Source organism: Prunus avium, chromosome 3, assembly GCF_965620075.1.
Source record: "Prunus avium chromosome 3, drPruAviu1.hap1.1, whole genome shotgun sequence".
Classification (NCBI taxonomy): domain Eukaryota; kingdom Viridiplantae; phylum Streptophyta; class Magnoliopsida; order Rosales; family Rosaceae; genus Prunus; species Prunus avium.
In genome coordinates, this window is record NC_142286.1 from 1,483,036 (window position 1) to 1,504,208 (window position 21,173).

General features: G+C 36.9%; 3 protein-coding genes and 1 non-coding gene across 5 annotated transcripts; 2 read left to right on the forward strand and 2 right to left on the reverse strand.

Annotated features, from left to right (window-relative positions):
- Nucleotides 1-768: 768 nt before the first annotated feature.
- On the reverse strand, nucleotides 769-5,407 carry LOC110752346 (coatomer subunit beta-1). The gene is made up of 4 exons (XM_021952977.2): nucleotides 3,217-5,407; nucleotides 2,596-3,108; nucleotides 1,719-1,804; nucleotides 769-1,311 (listed from the first exon to the last, which is right to left on the reverse strand). The coding sequence occupies exons 1-4, from the start codon at nucleotides 5,266-5,268 to the stop codon at nucleotides 1,107-1,109; spliced, it is 2,856 nt and encodes a 951-aa protein (XP_021808669.2). The 5' UTR covers nucleotides 5,269-5,407; the 3' UTR covers nucleotides 769-1,106.
- A 4,147-nt stretch (nucleotides 5,408-9,554) lies between these two features.
- Nucleotides 9,555-13,273, forward strand: LOC110752357 (protein MANNAN SYNTHESIS-RELATED 1). The gene is made up of 6 exons (XM_021952990.2): nucleotides 9,555-9,989; nucleotides 10,730-10,862; nucleotides 10,974-11,044; nucleotides 11,466-11,551; nucleotides 11,821-12,400; nucleotides 12,632-13,273. The coding sequence occupies exons 1-6, from the start codon at nucleotides 9,888-9,890 to the stop codon at nucleotides 12,908-12,910; spliced, it is 1,251 nt and encodes a 416-aa protein (XP_021808682.1). The 5' UTR covers nucleotides 9,555-9,887; the 3' UTR covers nucleotides 12,911-13,273.
- Nucleotides 13,274-14,131: 858 nt separating this feature from the next.
- On the forward strand, nucleotides 14,132-14,204 carry TRNAK-UUU (transfer RNA lysine (anticodon UUU)). Its single transcript has one exon. It is a non-coding gene; the product is annotated as a tRNA-Lys (tRNA).
- A 1,057-nt stretch (nucleotides 14,205-15,261) lies between these two features.
- LOC110752362 (ABC transporter E family member 2-like) lies at nucleotides 15,262-20,856 on the reverse strand. Of its 2 annotated transcripts, none has more exons than XM_021952997.2 (13): nucleotides 20,664-20,856; nucleotides 19,852-19,965; nucleotides 19,105-19,190; nucleotides 18,910-19,007; nucleotides 18,712-18,829; nucleotides 18,512-18,601; nucleotides 18,020-18,324; nucleotides 17,706-17,901; nucleotides 17,442-17,627; nucleotides 17,082-17,351; nucleotides 15,913-16,158; nucleotides 15,666-15,791; nucleotides 15,262-15,589 (listed from the first exon to the last, which is right to left on the reverse strand). In XM_021952997.2, exons 2-12 carry the CDS (start codon nucleotides 19,952-19,954, stop codon nucleotides 15,672-15,674), a joined length of 1,818 nt encoding a protein of 605 aa, XP_021808689.1. In that variant the 5' UTR covers nucleotides 19,955-19,965; nucleotides 20,664-20,856; the 3' UTR covers nucleotides 15,262-15,589; nucleotides 15,666-15,671. The 2 variants fall into 2 exon arrangements, with proteins under 2 accessions (XP_021808689.1, XP_021808688.1); XM_021952996.2 differs by having other exon boundaries at nucleotides 19,852-19,968.
- Between the last annotated feature and the right edge of the window lie 317 nt (nucleotides 20,857-21,173).

Sequence of the window (21,173 nt, forward strand, 5' to 3'; positions counted from 1 at the left end):
AATCTTGCTCTTCCGACTTTTGATATTCATTCAAATCAAGCTTTTATTAATTAAAGATTGAAAGCAATTACCCAACTAATTAAACAAAAGTCACTATAAATATTTTATAGCTTCATTAAGGATCATGAATTATAATCATCTCAATTTAGAGACAAATCCTTTTCATGCCACCTTAATGATTTGATTAAATTAACCTCCATATTGTACAGGAGAATCTAGCAGCATCCCCACCCCCCTGGACGACTGGGGCATGGGATCTTAAAAATCGGTTTCATTTAACACCATCTTCGGGTCATAATACACTTAAGAGGTTATATTTCGGAGTATTGTGTTGATCTATTTATTTGATCGAATTAGTGAGTAACGGTTTCAATTGGAATAACTAGGATGAGCAAACACATTACAGATTGGTTCAACAATGTAATACGACTTGTTTCTTTTCTTAAAATTGACAAATTCTTAATTTACTTAAGTATCTAACTTAAGGTATCGAAGCTGAAAAAAATACATCTAACTTAAAATAAGTATATCCAATCTACCATAACAAGGTGGAGAGAGATTTCTGAATTAATCTAATTTTTTTAAATTGAAATGTTGCAGTTTTAATTATGAAATTGTTTTATTTTATTTTATAAAAAAGCGATAGAATTTTATTAGATCAATAGGAAAAAATAGTACTAAGGACATAGACTCTATAAAGGAATAACAAGACGTTCCCCAAGCCAACTGCAAAAGATGAAGGAATGATCTGGAAAACTCACACAAAGCTTAATAAAAGAAAATGAGTCGATAAACTTGATATTAAAATATGTGACAGGCGAAACTTGCTGGGGCTATTGATAGCAACAGCTAATACAAATTGAAAACATGAAATGTTACAATTAACAACAGAAATGTATACGGTGGGCATCGCTACAAATTTACTTTGAATATATTGTGGATAGCAGCAAAATGTCCTAACCATCCTCTTACTGGGAAAAGCCAAAAAGCAAAAGAATCCGATAACAAACGCGATTCTCGGTAAAAACACAAAAAGAGTAGATAGGCCTCATGCTGCAAGCAGATTAATACTAACAAAGGTTGAAGCAAAATTAGGCTGTGTCCAATCAGAGGCCGCCCTTCTGTTTCAAGGTGATCTTGTCCCCAAGACTGAGGGCAATGCCTTGAGTCTTGCTTCTAATTCTGATGTATCCACTTAGCTTACCATCGGCTTGTTTCTCAACACTCACATTCACCAAAGCATCCTCCCCGAAAACACTCTTTGCGTACAGATTTGCAGCGAGGACTCCACACTCTCCTTCCAGTGCCGATCTAATGCCCAATTAGCCAGGGATGAGCAGAAATTAATGACCATCACTCATCCGCTCAGAAGGCGTAAAGAGATTAAAAAGAAAATACACTTACTCTAATATGCATGTTACATGTATAAGCACCTATGGAAAATGTCAAAGTTGAACTGTATTTTATTTACATTATGACATGGTCGCTAAGTTTTTAAGTCGTGTGCACATTTGTAGAGGTGGACAACATGGCACTAGCATCGACAACTATGTCAACTTCTAAGATGATTGTTGTATGAAATTATATATACGTATATGTTTGTATGGTTGCATGTAAATAGCTATGTACGATTCTGTGCATCATGAAAAGAATAATTTATTTCTTCAACATGAAACAGAGTAAATGATAAACATGGTTAATAGAGTCCCAAAACTTACGGTGGAGTCAGGCACTTCATGTTAGTCGCTTTAACAACATGGTTCAGAAATTCCTTTTCGTCCTGAATAACAGTATTTACAGCTACCTGGGGAAAAGAGTGCGTTAATGCATAGTAGAATCCAAAGGCATCTACCAAGGAAGAGCAAAATTACAATAAGGATGACAAGAAATAATTTTTAAACTGACATATAAGATACACATTTGCTTTTGGAGGAGAACCCAAACACAAGTCCACAGAAAGGAAATATTATCAAGTTGTAAAAAAGAATCATGATGAAGGACATGTAAGAAGCACATTGTCATTTGATGTGAGAAAAGAAAACACAAGCCCACAAGCACTAGATAAGTAAAGATGATGCATGAGCTAACAACCAAGGATGATTCAGAAGCAGCACCATCTGCAAGAGCCTCCTTTATCCAGCAGGAATTAGATGAACATGAAAGAAATTACCCAATTTGCATCATGTATGGTGCAACAACCACACAATGTATCCATTAGCATGAGGCATTGACATACTATTGAATCTATTCCATTAGAAAGCTCACAACTATCATTATAACCATAATAACCATCACCATAATTATTATATTACAGCTTTATTACCGGCACAGCATCATCTTAATCATAACCAGTAAATGTCACTGAAGAGGTTCCTCATATAAATGCATGTCTTGTAAGCCTTATCTGAACATTGGCATTCGTGAACTTAGGAATTACATGAACAATTGATGATTATGTAACCGGGTTCAAAGGCATCATATCGTTTGGGGTCATTGTGAAACCATTTCAAAGAAGAAGCACCTAATGATCATATCAATGAAGCACAAAAAATTTAAAAATAAAATAAAATGCAAAACCATAGCAAATCGGTGTACCTTGTTTTCCCACTCAAACTCAGCCCACATTGTCCTAAATGACACGTCAGCACATGATGCAGGAGAGATGTAATCCATTATATCAATATGGATGTCATTGAGAACAATAACCGATCTGTCAAGCACATTTGAAGAAGCCTCGTATACAATGTTACCAAATATAACTCCCGTTTCAGTTGAAGAGACCTTAATGTTTGCCTTTATCTGTTTGCTTGATTCCGGAGCTAGCGTATAGTTTTGTGGACGCTCAACAAGTTTCAGATCACCCATTGTGGCCAACTCCAAGCACAAATTCTGAAGGGTTTCCTTGGTTCGATTGATGACGGTAACATCAAGAACAATGTCATAATGATTAACTGTTACATAGGCTTCAGCATAAACTGGATCACTGAATCCTGTGAGCTGAAGAATGCGGTTGAGTTTGTTTGCATCATCTTTATCCTTTGTGAATTCTCCAGTAGCACGTTTGAGATCATCTTGAACTGCATCTTCCAACTCGAGTTGGCTCATACCCTGAAAAAAAAATGTGTACATATAAGAAAGCATCCAAACTACGTGATGAGAACAATGGTTTTAGCGGTCTATCCAAATTGAGACAAGAAAAGACTAATGCTGCCTTACCTTTCTGCTCTTAAGATGGTAGAAATCAATAAGGTCATCTGGTTGTGCACTCAATATCTGGGCCTTAGCTTTAGTTTCCTCTGTTTCAAGGAGCTGCTTATCTGCAAGCATTTTTACAAAGCTCTGTCTGCATGACTCTAGCCATATCTTCCTTACTTCTTCACCTTTATGGCATAGTAACCGAATGCAAAGAACTATTCTATCTCGAGAATCATTATCAATCGGATGTGGAAGGACCGAGGATTGACCCAATTGAAGCATAGAGACCATGATCAACAATGCCTGTGTAGTTGCCTTGTTCACTTCAGCCTTTGAAGGCTGAATCTCTTCCAATCTCAAAACAAGCTTCGTTAATGTGCAAGCTACAACTGTCTCAAGGAAAAAATCACCCGAGAGAATCAATGATCTCAAGTTCCCCACGGATGCCAAAGATCCTTGAACCAGGACAGGTGCAGACATAGCAGTTTCCAGTGCAGCAGACTGGGTGGCATAGGTCCCATCTGCAAGGATCACAGGCCTCCTAGAAGACACAGTGGTCGAGCTTACCACCTGAGAATTCTTTGTAGCATCTTGTGCCTCTTTTTCCTCAGAAGCCGTGTAAAATGGGAGCTCCCCAAGACACTGCTTAATGGTTTCAATCCCACTCTCAACTTCAGAAAGCGAGAGACAATACTCCCCGATAATCCAGAGGGAATGAGTGCAAACCCTTGAATTGCGGATCTGGTAGAAAGTATCTAGCAGCCTCGTTATTATAGAAACACGCAGCTTGGGGTTGGTTTCAATAATCTCACGCACAAAAACAGCCACATCCAGGGCCGAAGCAACATTGGTATCGCCCAAGAAATCCATCAAAGGATGCACCACCGTGCTCGCCACCTCAGGAAACTTAACTGCGCATGCATATATTGCTTGCACTAACATCTGCCTATACTCCCCATTCTTCTCAAGCTCCCCACTCTGAGTCTTCACGACCTCCTTCTTCAACATCATCACAACCTGATTAATATTCCTCGGGGTAATCAAATCAAGCACAATATCAAGAGTCTTCCTCCTAATATCAACATTCGGACTTGACAGTGCCCTCAGCACATCCATAACCAACTCAACCATAATCTCCCTATGCGAAGCCTTGAGCTCACTAATCCTATCCAGCAAAATCAACTTCACATTGTTATCGCTCTGCGACAACAACAACTGAGAATAAGTGTTGGCTGCTGCTTTTATGGCCGTAGGCGCTGAAGACAACGACACAAGCGTTCCAGCACACTCATAAACAACGGCACTCGACGGTGCATCCAGCAACGATATAATAATCTTAATGTACTTGGATTTCTCACCCTTATTCACTCTACAGACCTTCTTAATCAATTCCAAGACGACCATTTGGAGCTGTTCCCCCCACTCAATAATCCTACCGATATGTGTAAACAAATAATTCACAGCCTTATCTTGCGCGCAATTAAAGAGCATAAGGAAAGCATTTCGCTTACTGGAAGGGTCCTGCTCGGAGGCCAAGAACCGATCGATGATCTCCGGCGCGCTATCCAGCAATGTCTCCCCCTGCGGAAGCCTATACACGAACATGATCGCCAGCACGGCATTTCGTCGAACAAAAGGGTGGCGGTGCTCCAAATTGGCGAGAATCGAAGGGATCAGAGGCTCGATGATCTCGGCCTCGTTCAATCGGCAGAGAAATCGCAGCGTAACGCCTCGGATGTACTCGTTCGGATGCTGAAGATTGTTGCGGAGGTTCTGGCAGATGAGGATCATCTCCGGGAGGATCTTGCCTTTGGAGTCGGTTTTCTCTATGATCTCAAGGTAGAGGAGGAGGAGCTTCTGGACTGTGTGGTCCTCGGAGGGCAGTACGTATCGGATGATGGTGATGAAGAGCTGGGGAATGGTGTCGCCGTTGAGGAGGAGCATGATGGCCTTCTTGAGGGCTTCGATCTTCAATTCGACGTCGTTTCCTTCTAGGGCTTCTTTGATCTCGTTGGCTAGGGCTGGTGTGCCTTTGTCGAAGTGGACGAGAAGAGTGCATGACTTCTCCATCATTGGAGATCCGAATCGGAATTGGATCTCAGGGAATGGGAAATGCCAGATCTAAATTAGATAAATGAGAAGGAGAAGAAGAGATCTGGCTTTGATTTGGTGGTGGTGTATTTGTTGTCTGGTGTTGGCTTGGATTGGAAGTGACTGCTGAATTTAGAGAGTTGAGGGAGGCAGTGAAAGGAACAGTTGGGTTGGGCCTAAGGAATTTTTGTTGGATTTCGGTTGGGTTGGGTTGGATCGCTTATCAAGTAGAACGTTTGGTGTTTGGCCCTTTTTGGCTTTGATGTTTACAATTGGGAGAGTTTAAATCGCCCTTCTGCCAAAATAAAAAAATTATATATATTACTCGGACGGCATAGCGAAGCTGGTTTTTGAGAATAAAAGATAAGTGAGAACTAGTATAACGGCAGCCTCGTTCAAACCTTCTCGATGAAGAACCTCTTAGTAAGAAAGAATATCATTCATACTTTTGACTAACAAAAGAACCAACTTTACACAAACAAATCCTTCACACCAATAATAACAAATTTAAAATTATCATAAATTGGGTACCATCGCCAACGCCGTTCACAAATTGAAAAAAGAAGGCTTTTTATGATTAAATAAGTGGGACCGTTGAAATTTAGCAACATAGTTCTTTGCACAAATAAGAGTTCTCTCTGCGGACATTGGTTCATAATGAAGTTGGTTGGATGTGGATAAATTTTTCTATGTAACTATCACAAAGATGATGTCAAAGTCCACTCACTCATATTATAACACGTGTCCTAGTTATCGGTTTTGAAGTCTCGGATGAAAGCTAGAAAGGATTAAAGCGTCACATGATTTTCTTGTTAAATGTCTCTTCTTCTTGCCCAGTTTCAGCAATGGCGACTAAATGAGCCCAAATCATCCATCTTTAGAGCAAAAAGTAAATTAAGAGGAGAAAGTCATTTGAGGAAGCCCACCAGGTGGCTCAAAACCAAGATAAAGAATTAGACACAGCCCCAAATGGCCCAACAAGAAAATATAAACAAGTGTGAGGCCTTGTTCAGTTGGAATTTACAAATACATTAGCAGCAATGGTCCTTCAACTATACTCGTATTTACAGTTTGGTCACTCAATTCAATTATTAGTTGCAGAGGTCACTCAAGTAGATGTTTTGTTGCACCATTAATTCTTCCGTCAAGTCTGTGACTTTTTATGTTTAAAATGATGACATGACAAGCATCTCTTAGATTATTGATAGGGAAATGTGACTTTTCAGTTAGGATTATTTGTAGCAATGATCCCTCAACTATACTCGGAGTTACATTTTGGTCACTCAACTCCAAAAAATAGTTACAGAGGTCACTCAATTAGGTGTTGTGTTGCACCGTTAGTCCCTGTCGTTAAAGAGACTTGACGGTAGGGACTAACGGTGCAACACAACACCCAATTGAGTGACCTCTACAACTAATAATTGAATTGAGTGACCAAACTGTAAATACGGGTATAGTTGAGGGACCATTACTGCGAATAACCCTTGATATTTTGATAAGGTAAAAATATGGAATAGAAAGGTAACAAATATAAAAAGCAAGTTATCTCGCTGCTCGCAACAATACATTACATAGATAGTACAACATGCAAACAAATGATTTGAAGTTAATTGTATATTTTTTATAAAATTAAAGAAAATGACTTAGTAATTAAAATAATTAAAATTAATGTCTCTGTCGTTCCCTTTAAAAAATAAAAGTAACTATAAATATTTTGGCATCATTTACAAACCGATTTCGTAGGACAAATCTTACATAGGCCAAACGGGAAGGAAGAAATTGACACTTTGACATTACCCACAAATTAATTACGATTATTATTTATATCATATATATTAAATTTGATAAACATTTGATTAATAAAAGTGTTAGGTGTAACATTACTCTTTTCTCAAACCATATAGCATTTTATTCAAAAACGTACAACATGGACCCGTGACTAACATAAAATTAGTTGAGCAATCTTTCTCTTCAAATATTTGATATTCATTCAAATCAAGCTTTTCTTAATTAAAGGTTGAAAGCAATTACCCAACTAATTAAACAGAAGTCACTAGAATTATTTTATAGCTTCATTAAGGATCATGAATTATAATCATCTCAATTTAGAGACAAATCTTATTCCTGCCACCTTAATGATTTGATTAAATTAACCACCATAGTGTACAAGAGAATCCAGCAGCATCCCCATCCCCCTGGATGACTGGGGCATGGCATTTTAAAAATCGTTTTCTTTTAGCATCATTTCCGGGACATAATACACTTAATGATGATTTAAGAGATTATATTTGTGGTCCAACAATGTGAAACGACTTATGTCTTTTCTTAAAGAGGAATCTCTCTTTGTATATAGAAAGACTTAAGTAACTTAAGTATCTAACTCAAGTATCGAAGCTGAAAAAATACATCTAAGAACACGCAAGAAACTTAACTAAGTTTATGGAATTATGAGAGAAAAAAATTATAGAAAACTCATAGAGTTTAATTATTGACTTTATTGAACAAACTAAACCAAAACTAAAAAGCTAAAACAACGCCAACAAAAGGAAAACTAACTGCCGCTAATCTTTCAAGACATGACATAGAGGGGGTCACCTAGTTACTTCAAAGCTAAAACACACCAATAAGCAGTGGATCTATCATGATCAAGTTGCAAAACATCAAAGAGCAACCTCACAAGATGAGGCACAACTAAAGCCAATCCAAATATGAGACAATAGATATGCCAAAGAAATAGTAGATCGATATAGGTCCTCCAAAAGCCGAATTACACTAAAGATCCGATGGGATCCAAGGGAGAACTCCCTTGATCTTTGAAGCATTTTCTCTCCCTAAAAATTATTTTTTAATTAGAGAAAAATGATAATTGTATTCATAAATTAGACACCACGATCATAAGTTATAAGCCCCAATACAAATACCCACAAAAAATTAATACAAAAGGAAAAGCATAGTTTTACCAGTCCATGATTAAATATTTATTTAAACAATTTTGGTATCATCCTTCCCAAGTTCCCAACAAACACTCTTCTTCGCCAAAATCTGTCCTGGTGGACTCACTTTCCGCTGTTTGAGGCGGATGATTGGCATTTGCAGGTCATTGTCAGATTTGGCCACTACTATTTTCCTTGGTAGTTTATTAGTCTACAAGAAAGCTCGAGTGCAAAAGTCCAACTGATTTAAAATCTATACTTATAAGTGACGTAATCATAATTTATATTCTTTTAAATACAAATAATAGTTAAATTACATGGGGAGCGGAATTTATTTCACACACACTAACAAAGTGTTATGACGGTTCGAACCAGAGACCACTGATATATAAATCAAGACCCATTTTCCACCGAGTTAGATCCCGTTGACTATAATTTATAATTTTTAAATTAAGGATTAACAATATATTCTACTATGTAACGTATGATGTACATATCAAACCCAAAATTAACTTATTAAAGATAGAATTCAAAAAACAAAGAAAAGAAGATAGAAATATCATTATTTATGCATTCTTGGTCGAGAAAAAAAAATGGTGGTTGTCCATATTTATTATTTATTTAGAAAGCAAGGTTTATTTCGTACTTTTTCTTTTAGGATCTATCTATCAAAAGCACATGGATAATGCCACTCCAACCACCTACAGTCGTCACTCTAATTTTTCCTTTTACAAATAAAACACAAAAAGTCGGGCCTTATGGTCAATAAAATATTATAGAATATGAAAGCAGTGTTGCACTTTGGTGTATCACATGGAGACAAAAAACTGGAAACTAAAGTTTATGTTACAACTCTTATTTTGATATTTAATAATTATTTTAAAAAATTTAGAGTAATTTAGACTATCGCAGTTATAAAAAGAAATATTTATAATTAGCAATTTTATCACAGTAGTGTCAACGTATATTGCTATATATTTAATGTTCTTATTTGCCCATCTTTATTTATTATGGATCTCATTCATTATAAGGATCTACATTTATTTGAAAATGTTTACCCTTTTAATCAATCAGATATGTTATGTTATTTGATACTCAATCCAAAAGTATTGATGAGTTAGATCACATTTGGAAATATGATAAAAACTGATGATCTCAGTAAACAAAACAAAAATGGTAAGAACATTACTTTGGGAGGAATAGTATTTTTCAGTATTAAATTTGGGCACCCAAAAAGAAAAGAGAAAAAAAGGAGAAAGGAAAATGAGGAGTTGTAAGATTTGGGCAAGGTGTCATTATCTCAAGGAAAGTGTCGGTGCTGTAAGAAGGAAGACTTACAAAGCAGAGAGCATAATGAATTCCGACTGAGTAACATATGATATATGGCGTTGTATATCTGCGCTGGACAAATGTCTCTTGTCCATCTTTAAAGTTTTCTAATTTAACTTCAAAACACAATCCTCTCCTTCCCATCCCAACTATTTATTACCCAAGTGCTTTGCTTGATTTTCTAGCAACACTAGCCACTAGGGTTCATTCCTCATCTCTCACTTTCCTGATTTTCTCTCTCTTCCTTGTAGCAGAGTGAGAGAGAGAGTGTGTGTGTTTTGTAGTAAGTAAGTAGGATCTGAGAGTGGAAAAGAGAGTGTTTTTTGTTCAAAAGGAGAGATGGGTGTGGATTTGAGGCAGGTAGTGGCAGGTATATTGACACTGGCAATGTTTGTGATGCTTGGGAACATGATTAAGAGAGACCATTTTGATTCTGTTGAAGTAAGTCCACCAAATCCCAGCATCTCACACTCTCCACAATTCTAAAGTTCATCACTTTATCGGATCTGCTTTACTGTTTATTGTTTGATTTCTCTCTCTCATTTTGCAGAATAATCACATAAATGTCTTGTGAAATAGCAATATCTCTGTTTCATTTGATTTGTAATCTTTGATGGTTTGTGATTGATTTGTTGAAATTGAAGTTGAATCATAACAAAAAGCCTTACTGAGAGGTTCTGTGTCTAATTCTTTTGGTTACTATAGATTTGTTGCTATAGATTTATACCATTTTCTGTTATGTTTAACAGTATCATTCACCATCTTTTGTTTGTTAGAAACTGAGAAGCAAAATGGATTCAGAATTTGAGTTCTCTAATAGTTCAAATATTTCTGGTCAACTAAGTCAAATAGTTACGATGAACTCTCTGTTCAGTGACATTGATTGGATTCAGGACTTCTTTTTCTTTTCTCTGTTGAATTCAATGGTTTTAATTTCTCTACGTTTTTCTTGGCATCGAAAAAGCGTTTCTATAGAAATTTTGTTTCTCCTCTCACCCATTTCCTTTTACGGGTACTTTTCACTTATCACTCTAGAAATGTTGTATAGAGTTGTAATGGAGCTCATGTAATTTTATTTATTTATTTATGAAGTTTACATTGTTTATTTACGTCAAATAAATTTGAGCTAGCACTGATTAACTGGGTTATTCTGTGCATTTGATTCTCCTCTGCTTACATAGGAGAAATTTCCTGGCAGCGGAAGGGATACCTTGGAAAATGCCAAGATTTCAAAGGAGGGCCTCAGCAAGAAGAATAGCGGGCCTTGGAAAGATGATGGTCAGGAGCTAAAACCATGTTGGCCTAAGCCATCTGGTAAGTTTTCTTTACATTTTGAAATCATTGGTTATTTCATATATTGTTTATTGCAATGATGCGTTACCTAATTCCTTTTTATAAATTCTTACCTTGTTACCTTGGTAGCAGATGATGTAGAGCAGACGGAGGGGTATGTCCTTTTCTCATTAACAAATGGCCCTGAATACCATGTTTCACAGGTATTTAATCAACAGTTGATTTAGGTGAAAGAGTTGTTTGTTTGGATCCTATAATTGATGTAAAATTCCTTGAATATAATTTATCAAAATATCTATAAATTCAGTCCTTTCATCCTTTTATCATTTGGCAGAGCATGCTACATTACGTGTGCATCTGTGTTGTCTCCTATGTCCATTTCATGGAAATGTTTGGCATTGATTCTCTAACATTCTTTGCGATACATCATGGGTGATCTTATGGTTACTTGTAGAGTATTCATATACACCAAATTTATGCTTGGGCATGTTTATAGCTACTTCATAAATGTTGGATATCTTGTCAACTTCTGTAAAAGGTTTTCTATTGCACTTCTTAAATTAGCCATTTATTTTGCAAACCAATTCTTTTTCTCTCTGTAATTTGTTCCCTGTTATTCTTCAGATTGCGGATGCCGTTGTTGTGGCAAGGTATCTAGGGGCAACTCTTGTACTTCCTGACATTAGAGGGACCAAACCAGGGGATGAGAGGTTAGTCGGTCGCTAATGCTCTATTAAAAGCCAGCTTTCCCTTGATTATTTATAGTTTCAGACTTAGTGATACTCTTTCCTGTGTTGCTGTTGTCATTGTGCTTGTGTTTGTTGTTGGTTGTAAAATAGTATACTGGTATACTTTATCTGCTTGAACGAGCTGCATGATGAACTTTGCAATTATCTTTTCCAGTACTACCATAAAAGAAATTATTTGGTTGGATTTAAATAAAGTTTTTGGCAGGCCACTAATATAACTGAAATTCCAGGAACTTTGAAGAGATTTACGATGTTGAGAAGTTTATAAGTAGCTTGGATGGTGTGGTTAGAGTAGCAAAAAAACGACCTGGTAAATTATCAACAAGGAATCTTGCTGCTGTTAAGGTCCCTAATCGGGTTACGGAAGATTACATTGTAGAACACGTGGAACCGATTTATAGATCGAAGGGCAACATAAGGCTGGCAACTTACTTCCCTTCAGTTAATATGAAGAGGATAGAGAGAAAGAGAGAAAGAGATTCAGTTGCATGTTTGGCAATGTTTGGAACTCTAGAGTTGCAACCAGAGATTAATGAAGTGGTCGACTCAATGGTTGAGCGACTGAGAACTTTGAGTCGCAAGTCAAATGGCCAATTTGTAGCAGTGGATTTGAGGGTTGAGATATTGGAGCAGAATGGTTGCCAAGGAGGAGACGAATCCGGAACAAAAAGTTGCTATAATGCACAAGAGGTTGCTTTATTTCTGAGGAAAGTTGGATTTGAAAAGGGTACCACGATTTATTTGACTGAATCAAAATGGGACAGCAGCCTTGATGCTCTGAAAGACATCTTCCCAAAAACTTATATAAAGGTGCAGGCTTCCTCTGTTCTAGCTTGAATTTTTACTTTATTTTAGTTTCTTTCTTTATTTATTTCTTTAATTTATGCTTGGCTGACCATATTTCATTTTAATTTAGGATAACTACCTACCTTGGATCTCTTTAAAATCTTTGGTGTGCTTTCTGGTTATTCTTATAGAATGGTTGTGTTCTTCCTAGTAGATTGTATATTTTGTACTTATTGCCTCTGGAATTTATTGTAGGATGGCATTATCCCTGCAGACAAGAAGTCAAAGTTCCTGGATTCAGAGGGTTCTGAATTTGAGAAGATCATTGACTTCTACGTATGTTCGCAGAGTGATGTATTTGTACCAGCCATCTCTGGCTTGTTCTATGCAAATGTGGCGGGTAAGAGAATTGCTTCCAGTAAAACTCAAATACTTGTCCCAACCGACATCTCCGATTCCTCTGCATCTGCCTCCAATTTCATCACACATTATGTCTCAAAGAAGAACCATTTGGCGTATTCATGCCTTTGCTAGTGCCCGTGAGAAGAAACCCGGAAAAAGAAAGGTGTGACAGATGTATTGAAGCCTTCAAAGAGGGTGTTAGCTTTCCCTTGATTGAGCTTGATGTGGTTAAGCAGATGGACATGATAGCTTGTATAATGTATATTTTAAGCTGGCTTACAAGAACCCTAAACATAAGTTTTTCTGTTAAGATGATCTTTTATGACACTCTTTGATAGGACAGGAAGTTTTGAACCTATAACGGTTCATCTGTCGTTTGTTATATTTCAAAACATTTTTCCTATATTCTTTCCAATCATATTGTCACATTTTCCGAATCTGGTAGCGCAGAAGGATTATTGTAGTAAAACTAGAAATGCTATTCCTTTTTCAGAATCCCCTCTCTCTCTCTCTCTCTCTCTCTCTCTCTCTCTCTCTCTCTCTCTCTCTCTCTCTCTCAACTTGTGACTGGTATAAAGGTTCATCTATATGCATGCAAGAAGATGGCAGATAAAACAAATCTCATATGGGACTGATTGATTGGGTTTGGATCTTAGAACCAGAAGAAAATAAGGAAATTTAAATAATAAAAAATAGTTGGATCAAGATCCAAGGTTGTTTTGTCTATAGTATTCTGACACAGTTAACATATATAACTCTAGGTCATTTAGAAAGACTGGAAAATAAACGTTGATGTGTCTAAGACTAATGGGATCTAATCTGTGTCACGTTTTTCTCTCACCCAGTCTTTTGTCTTTGACAGAGTGGTGTTGTGCCCTACTCCCACGAGCTACATCAGAAACTTGTCTATCATTTTAGCTGTAATTCTAAACCCTTTCACAGAATCAATATCTGATAGGTAGTGTGGAGCCAATGGTATTGCAGAACAAGGAATATGCCATCTTATTTGGCAGCCATTATTTTTCTCTTGCTATCGCTATGATGCGGTGCTGTGCTGCTAATAACTTAGTTGGTGAAGTATACAGATCTATCTAACGGTTGATATTGGCCAAACTGAGTTTCAACGGTTACTATGCGGTGCATCAAGATGGAATTCAGATATTTGAGAGTGGAAGGGTGGCTAGGAGAAAATGTGACATTTGGTTGGTTCATGCAAAACACCAACAAACTTTTGTTATGTATAATAGTTTTGTAGTCATGTATAATTTTACTTTTCGTATATCAATTGCAAAGCAAAGGATATGCAAGCAAAGCAGCGTATAAATAAAATAAAAAGAAGGATCAAGTCAAGTAGCCGTCTTAGCTCAGCTGGTAGAGCGCGTGGCTTTTAACCACGTGGTCGTGGGTTCGATTCCCACAGACGGCGTCCAATTATTTCTACATTAATTTTTGCTTAACTTGCCTTGATAGAGAAATTGATGGTCATGAGTTGGATATGTGCTTATCTTGCTATGATATTACATTTTAATGTTTTCTACTATAAAATTCTGTTTCTATTTGCAATTCATGACAATGCTATGATACATAATCAAAGTATAGAAATCGTGTTCATCGGTTTTTATTTATTTATGTTCATCAAAGTATATGCATTCACTCTTTTTGTTTCATCCAATCCAACTACTATGTTGTGTGTAATATTTGTTTCCTCCTGCTAACTGCATAGTTGCGTACTTTTCCCTTTTCTTTATATCTATTGTCTTGCCTCAAACTTTTAATTGCTTATATTCGATTATAAAGGTAATTAAAGATTATAAACTTGTTAGTGAAATACTAGGGTAATTTGACTTTAGAACTGTTTTTGTGATGACATTATTAAATGTTGCCTTTTGTAGATTGCAGAGACTCCACCACTAGTAAATGTTGAGGTATGCATACCCATAAATGAGCACAATAGTGGGAAATTTCAAGCTTCTGATGGTTGGGGTGAATTTCCTACCGTTGTGCTCATTGATGGGTATGCATACCTCAACATTTACTTGTGTCACTACAATCTACAAAAGGCCTCATTGATGGGTATGCATACCTCAACATTTACTTGTGTCACTGCAATCTACAAAAGGCAACATTTAATAATGTCGTCACAAAAACAGTTTTAAAGTCAATTTACACAGCATTTTCACTAACAAGTTTATAATCTTTAATTACCATTATCATCTTAATCTTAATTACACAGCATTTTCACTACAAGATAAATGTAAATAACTATTAGCTTCTCTCGGAAAAGAGGCCCGACAAAGGTGGGCTGGTGGACGTGCTGTCGTTGGGGCGGGAGGAGTTAGTTTTGATTTGTCTATGTAATTTAATTATTTTAATTATTTCAAGATATGAGTTTGTAACATGTACCAATTTGAAACGAAACCAAAAATTTGGAGTTTTTAATTCTAATATATTTTTAAGAATAATCATATCATCATAATCCCAGAAAGCACAAAAGTCAAAGACCCATTGTAAAATCATAGCATTGTACATATTATAATCATAATCATATAATCATATAATCATACCATGAGAGACCATTGTACATATTTCCCTCGCCCAAATGACAATTTTACCAAAACTGCAACCACATTATATTATTAGGGCATAATGAACTCAAGTAGCAACAACATGTAAGGGCCTGGAAACTCATTCACGCTACGCTGGTAACAAACATCACCTCTCAGCATACAAAGGATCATTTGTCAGCATGTCATGGCTCATCCGAGATTCCATTTATAAGATCAGATTGACGCCCTCTAAATTTGGCCAAGACTGCAAAGTGGAACGCTGATAAATTTCAAGATGCCGAAAAAGATGAAATAAACAGAGAGAAAAGAATGAAGCATACCATTTATCAATCATCCAGGTAATAATAGGACCCTGCAGCTTTTTGTTCCCTATCCTTGGTTGACTCCAATTTGTTGATTCTTGGGCGGTAGTTGGTGGGGTCACGTCTAAATGTGATATCAAGATGCTGCACGCATTATTTTGAAAAGTCAATCAAAGTTATTTGTGGTGAGAGAGAGAGAGTTCTCCCCCTTTCCATAGCTGAAGGCCAAAATAATTGAGTGAAATGAAGAAGTTGCAAGGCTTACAGATAGGAAGAGATTCATCCCAGTCAACAATGACTGGGGAGCATTTGCAGTACAATCAATCGACGGCTTGCCCTCATAGACAATAACTCTATCTGCCAAGTAGGTAGCCATGATAAAGTCATGTTCAACCACAAATGCAGTTTTCTTAGCATGTAGGATAAACCTCTTTATCACTTTTGACGCAACAATACGCTGCTCAGAATCAAGATATGCACTTGGTTCATCTATAAGATAAATGTCTGCAGGCTGCATTAAGTAAATATAAGACAGATTAGAATGTGTCAGTCATAGGCAAAACTATAACTCATCGCCTTCTCAGCGTCAAACAATGGAAAGAAAAATGAATGAATCCATGTTTGTGAACATATAATCACATCTATATTTACATTGTTTACTTTGCAGACAGAGCCCAGCAAGATTTCTACACGAGAAAAATCTATTTTACATCCCGGTAGATATAAGACTTGCATACTGAGAACACACTTGTGTATTGAGAACACACTTGCGTATTGAGAACACATGCTTATTCCTCAACAATTATATGCAGACCAAACATGAAAACCATAAACAATTGCTATCTACAACAAAAAGTATATCTTCAATAGTAGCAAAAGAATCTGATGTGCAAAATCAGAATGAAGAAAAACATAGAACTATAAAGCCCTCAAGTCAATATCGAAGAACAATGCCTGGAGGCTCGGAACTTGACTAACTCCTAGTGATCACAATATATTGCTCTTATCCATTCGAGTGACAGGTCCATCAAGGCAAGAAACATGACCCGCGTCAGCAGATCTCATAACAATGGTCCACCATAAAACTGAAGCAATCCAGCATAAGAACACTTCAATGAAGATTAGAGCAAAACCGTGCAATGAAGGCCCATTTTATAAATTCAATCAACAACCCAATCTCTCCCTTCCTACTCTATACTTGCATGGCTAAAAATAGGAAAAAGCCAACACGACTTCTGATTTTCCAAAAACAGAAATATATTATTCAACTAAACTACTAAACCAACTTGTTCTCCTTTTGTTGAAAGTCAAGAACCTACGAAACTGATAATAATGAATGCTTATTGAAGATTTTCAGGCGTCCAAAATTCATAACCAAGATACATGAAAAAGCTTAACCAATGATTTGTGAGAAGATAAATGAAAATAATTTACCCTCCCGAGGCACAGGCATAATGCAACCCTTTGCAGCTCTCCACCAGAGAGATTCACAACCTCTTGATCCATTAATTGTTCAATAAGAAGAGGCTTCATCACATCTGACATGAACTGGGGATGAGTATATGAATCGCGGATTTTTGAATGTAACAAGTGTCTCACAGTGGACGCAAACTTTGGACTGATTTTCTGGGGCTTGTAAGAAACATTGAATTCAGGTATTTCGACATCGGAATCTTCTACAGTATCAGGTTTCAACAGGCCAGCCTGCAAATTGGACAAATATATGCTAACTCAACATCTCAACCTGCAATGCGATTATGATTGAAGAAATATAAAATGAAAAGGAAAGAATACCAGCATACGGATAAACGTTGTCTTCCCCGTTCCATTCTCCCCCAGCATTACAATAATCTGAGAATCAGTAAATTCACCCTCAACCACACGAATCCTGAAGTTTCCTTGAGTTTTAGTCATCGATGGGTATCTATATCGTGCATATGACTCAATTTCCTCGGCACTTTCCTGTGGAGTCTCAGCAACCTAGTAAAGGCAACAAAGTAAATCACAAAGTAATGATAAGTCAAAAGAGCATTTCAGGGACAAAATTTATAATCTTGCCTTGAAGGTCAGAGATTCATCTCGGAACCTAAGATTTTCTGTAGGAACAAATCCGGCCAAGAAGATGTTGATTCCTTCTCTAACTGAGAAAGGAAGAGTTACAACTCCATATGCACCTGGTTTCCCATATAAGCAGCAAATGAAGTCTGATAAGTAATCCAAGACACTAAGATCATGCTCCACAACAATTACATAGCTGAAAATACAATGAAATATAATTATTAGCAAAACATACAGGAAGACAATCAACAAAAGGAACCCAACAAATCTGCAATGAAAATTTGAGGGAAGAAGATAAATATACAAAAAAAAACCTATTAGCCCTGAGCAAAGATCGGACAACTTGTGCTGCTTTAAGCCTCTGTTTCACATCAAGATAACTTGAAGGTTCATCAAACATATATATCTCTGCATTCTGTATGGCAACGACGGCAATGGCAAATCTTTGAAGCTCCCCACCTGATAAATCCCCTACATTACGCTCTATAACCTGATTCAGATCAAGATCAGCACATAGTTTTTCCTTCATATCCCTCTCATCTTTCTGGTTGAGCACCTCCCCAACATTCCCCTGAACTGCTTTTGGAATGTGATCAACGTACTGGGGCTTTATAATGGCCTGTTAAATACAAAAAATTACAAGTATGCATTTAGCAGTAAGAAAACTTATTAAATGTCCAAAAACGAACCTAACTCAGCAGCTATAAAATAAACCTAGGACATAACAGACAAAATTTTATTAGTCTAGAAGCTAAACTCATTCCATATAAGTAAGAAAGGTTACGAGCATCAAAATCAAATGGTACCTTCAAATTATCTTCCAGGATACGGGTAAAATAATTCTGCAGCTCCGATCCTCGAAAGTGGGTCAAGATTTCCTGCCAATCTGGAGGATTCTGAAGAAGAAAAAGCCCGTCGAGATAAGAAAATCAAACAATGCACCAAAACGAGTTTGAAAAAATTATAAACTTATCAGAGGAGGGGGAAGTTTTGTACAGAGTATTACATTGAAACGACCTAAATTTGGTTTCAACTTTCCCGCCAAAACTTTGAGGGCAGTTGACTTCCCAATGCCATTAGTTCCAACCAAACCAAGAACTTGACCCGGCCTTGGGACTGGTAACCTGAAATTGTAAATCTATGTTATCCCAAACCACATAAATGCTAAAGGGACCACTTGCTAATAATGTGGTCAGGAGCTAACCTGTGTAGTTTGAAAGTGTTAGGCCCATAGCGATGAGTCGTATCTCTGTCTAAATCCTTTGGCAAGTTGATGATTTGGATTGCTTCAAATGGGCATTTCTGCATCATCAGACAGGTTTAGAGTCCAAAGAATGCCTTTAAAAAACAACTACTGTAGAGAAGAAGAAAAATGACAGTAACAACACTTTTTACAGACCTTAACACAGATACCACACCCAATGCACAATTCTTCTGAGATATAAGCAATCTTGGATGCCAGGGTAACCTCGATACATAGTCTACCTTCAGATTGATTGATAAAGTAAGACAGTGTATATTTGTAGCAATACAGTACAACCATATATCTATATAAAGTCTGGTTCAAGAGAAGATAACTCAAAAAGCATCTCATTTACGTAAAAGTAATCATAGTCGCAATGATAATACATAACAGGAACTCACCAATACAGAAACATTAAACCTGTTTGGAGCTGCCTCAATATATGCAGGAGCTCATGCCTGTATTAGTAGCCTTTATTAGAAGCTTTCCTTGCTTTTATATACCATGCCATCCCTTTGAATGACTAGCTTCGAGCTTAATAAAGTTTCTGGGTGTTTCTCCTCGAAAAAGGCATTCAATTTTCTTTATTTCCTTTCAGTTACTTGTCATAATCATCAAGCCATGACCATTTGAACACAAATAATACATTTTATGATTAATAGTAGTTCACATGATAAACAATCAGCTGAGGATTCCAAGTAATCAAGAATTTTGCATCAGACAAACCCTAAAGAAACATAATAGCAAGATCATAATTATTTTAACAAACAAGAAAATGATTATCTTGAGTAAATCAACAAATCCTGATATTTTAATTTCTTTATGAATAGCAACAGATATATGTATATATATTATACAAAAAATATAAGGGAAATAATAAAAGGAGGGGTAACTAAAATATACCAGTCATGACAACAGGACAGCTCTTCTTGCATTCCTGCCGGCACTTCTTGGGTTTGCATCTGTCAGAGCTCACTATTGCTATACGGGTCAACCGGTCTGCCATCTCCTAATCTTCTTCTATCCACATAAAATCCACGGATCAAATTAAGCAAAAGATCAAATGCACACGGGCAGAGCTAGAATTAAGAGGCATCTGCTCTCTTTCTTTGCCTATATTTGCTTATGCATGTAGTGCACATGCGCCTATGGTTTCCTTCTCTTCCTCAATTGAATGGATCAAACTAGGGTTGTTGATGGGCCCAAAGCTGTTAAATTTGGGCAAAACTAGATCCAATCCATGTTGGTCAGTTTGTTACGTTTGCAATCCAATCCAACCTTAGATTGCATGGAAACCTTTTACACAAAGAATTAAAACGTGAAACCATTGTATTTGAACATACATCTGGCAAAATTGATGTATTTGGAGACGTAAAATAACTTGGTGCAGTTTAAAAGTGCTCATTTCATTCATCCCCGAAAGGCTTGAAGAGAACATATTAATATGCTACGGAAACACAAATAAACTATAAAATATCGCGCAACTGAAAGTAAACAGCAAACCGGCAATTTATCAGAAAGCTAAAATTGATCCATATCCACACCACAAATGAGTTTCTGCCGTGCCAATTTTGAATTAATACTAACAATCTTACTGAATTTCAAACAATAATCAAAACCCTTTTCAGCTATTCTTTGTTCTCGGAGAGAGATAATTTTCAATTTTTCACGAACCCAGATAACACAAGAAGAAAGTACATACAGTAAACACTTACTGAGAAAAACGAAGCAGCAGATGAAATCGCAGTGGCAAGGGAGATTGAGAGGAAGGGAGCGCAGAGCAGCTGAGACTGAAAATGCAAGCTAGAGATAAAGGGGCGCAGAGCAGAGCAGAGAAGATACTGAATGACTGCTGAGTATAGGGAGGGGGGTGTGGAGTTGCACGAGAGTTTTGGACGGTGGAGGGGAGACCACTGGTTGACAAAATTAAACAAAAACCTTTTTTTTTAAAAACACATTATGGTAATTTCATTAGATATATCATATAGTAGGTGTGACAATTTGTGGTAATTTGTTGTGTTAGTGTCGTGTCATTTCTCTTCGTGCTAAAAATTAGTTAACCTCTTAGGCGGTTTATTTATAAGGGCCTGTTTGGGGGGGATTTTGGAACAATTAAAAGCGCTTTTTGACAACCAAAAGTGCTTTTGATAGAGTTTGATAGAAAAATTTAGAAGCACTTTTGGACCATAGAAGCACGTTCTGCAGAAGCACCTGCCATGTGCTTC

Excerpts from the sequence above, each read along its gene's own strand:
- LOC110752346 (XM_021952977.2), bottom strand. The coding sequence starts at position 5,268 with ATGATGGAGAAGTCATGCACTCTTCTCGTCCACTTCGACAAAGGCACA. Across the intron at positions 3,109-3,216 it reads ACCATCTTAAGAGCAGAAAG|GGTATGAGCCAACTCGAGTT; the intron begins GTAAGGCAGCAT and ends TTTTTTTTTCAG. Across the intron at positions 1,312-1,718 it reads ATGAAGTGCCTGACTCCACC|ATCGGCACTGGAAGGAGAGT; the intron begins GTAAGTTTTGGG and ends ATTGGGCATTAG.
- LOC110752357 (XM_021952990.2), top strand. The coding sequence starts at position 9,888 with ATGGGTGTGGATTTGAGGCAGGTAGTGGCAGGTATATTGACACTGGCA. Across the intron at positions 10,863-10,973 it reads ATGTTGGCCTAAGCCATCTG|ATGATGTAGAGCAGACGGAG; the intron begins GTAAGTTTTCTT and ends CCTTGGTAGCAG. Across the intron at positions 11,045-11,465 it reads CTGAATACCATGTTTCACAG|ATTGCGGATGCCGTTGTTGT; the intron begins GTATTTAATCAA and ends GTTATTCTTCAG.
- LOC110752362 (XM_021952997.2), bottom strand. The coding sequence starts at position 19,954 with ATGGCAGACCGGTTGACCCGTATAGCAATAGTGAGCTCTGACAGATGC. Across the intron at positions 18,602-18,711 it reads CAAATTTAGGTCGTTTCAAT|AATCCTCCAGATTGGCAGGA; the intron begins GTAATACTCTGT and ends TTTCTTCTTCAG. Across the intron at positions 18,325-18,511 it reads TCCTGGAAGATAATTTGAAG|GCCATTATAAAGCCCCAGTA; the intron begins GTACCATTTGAT and ends TGTATTTAACAG.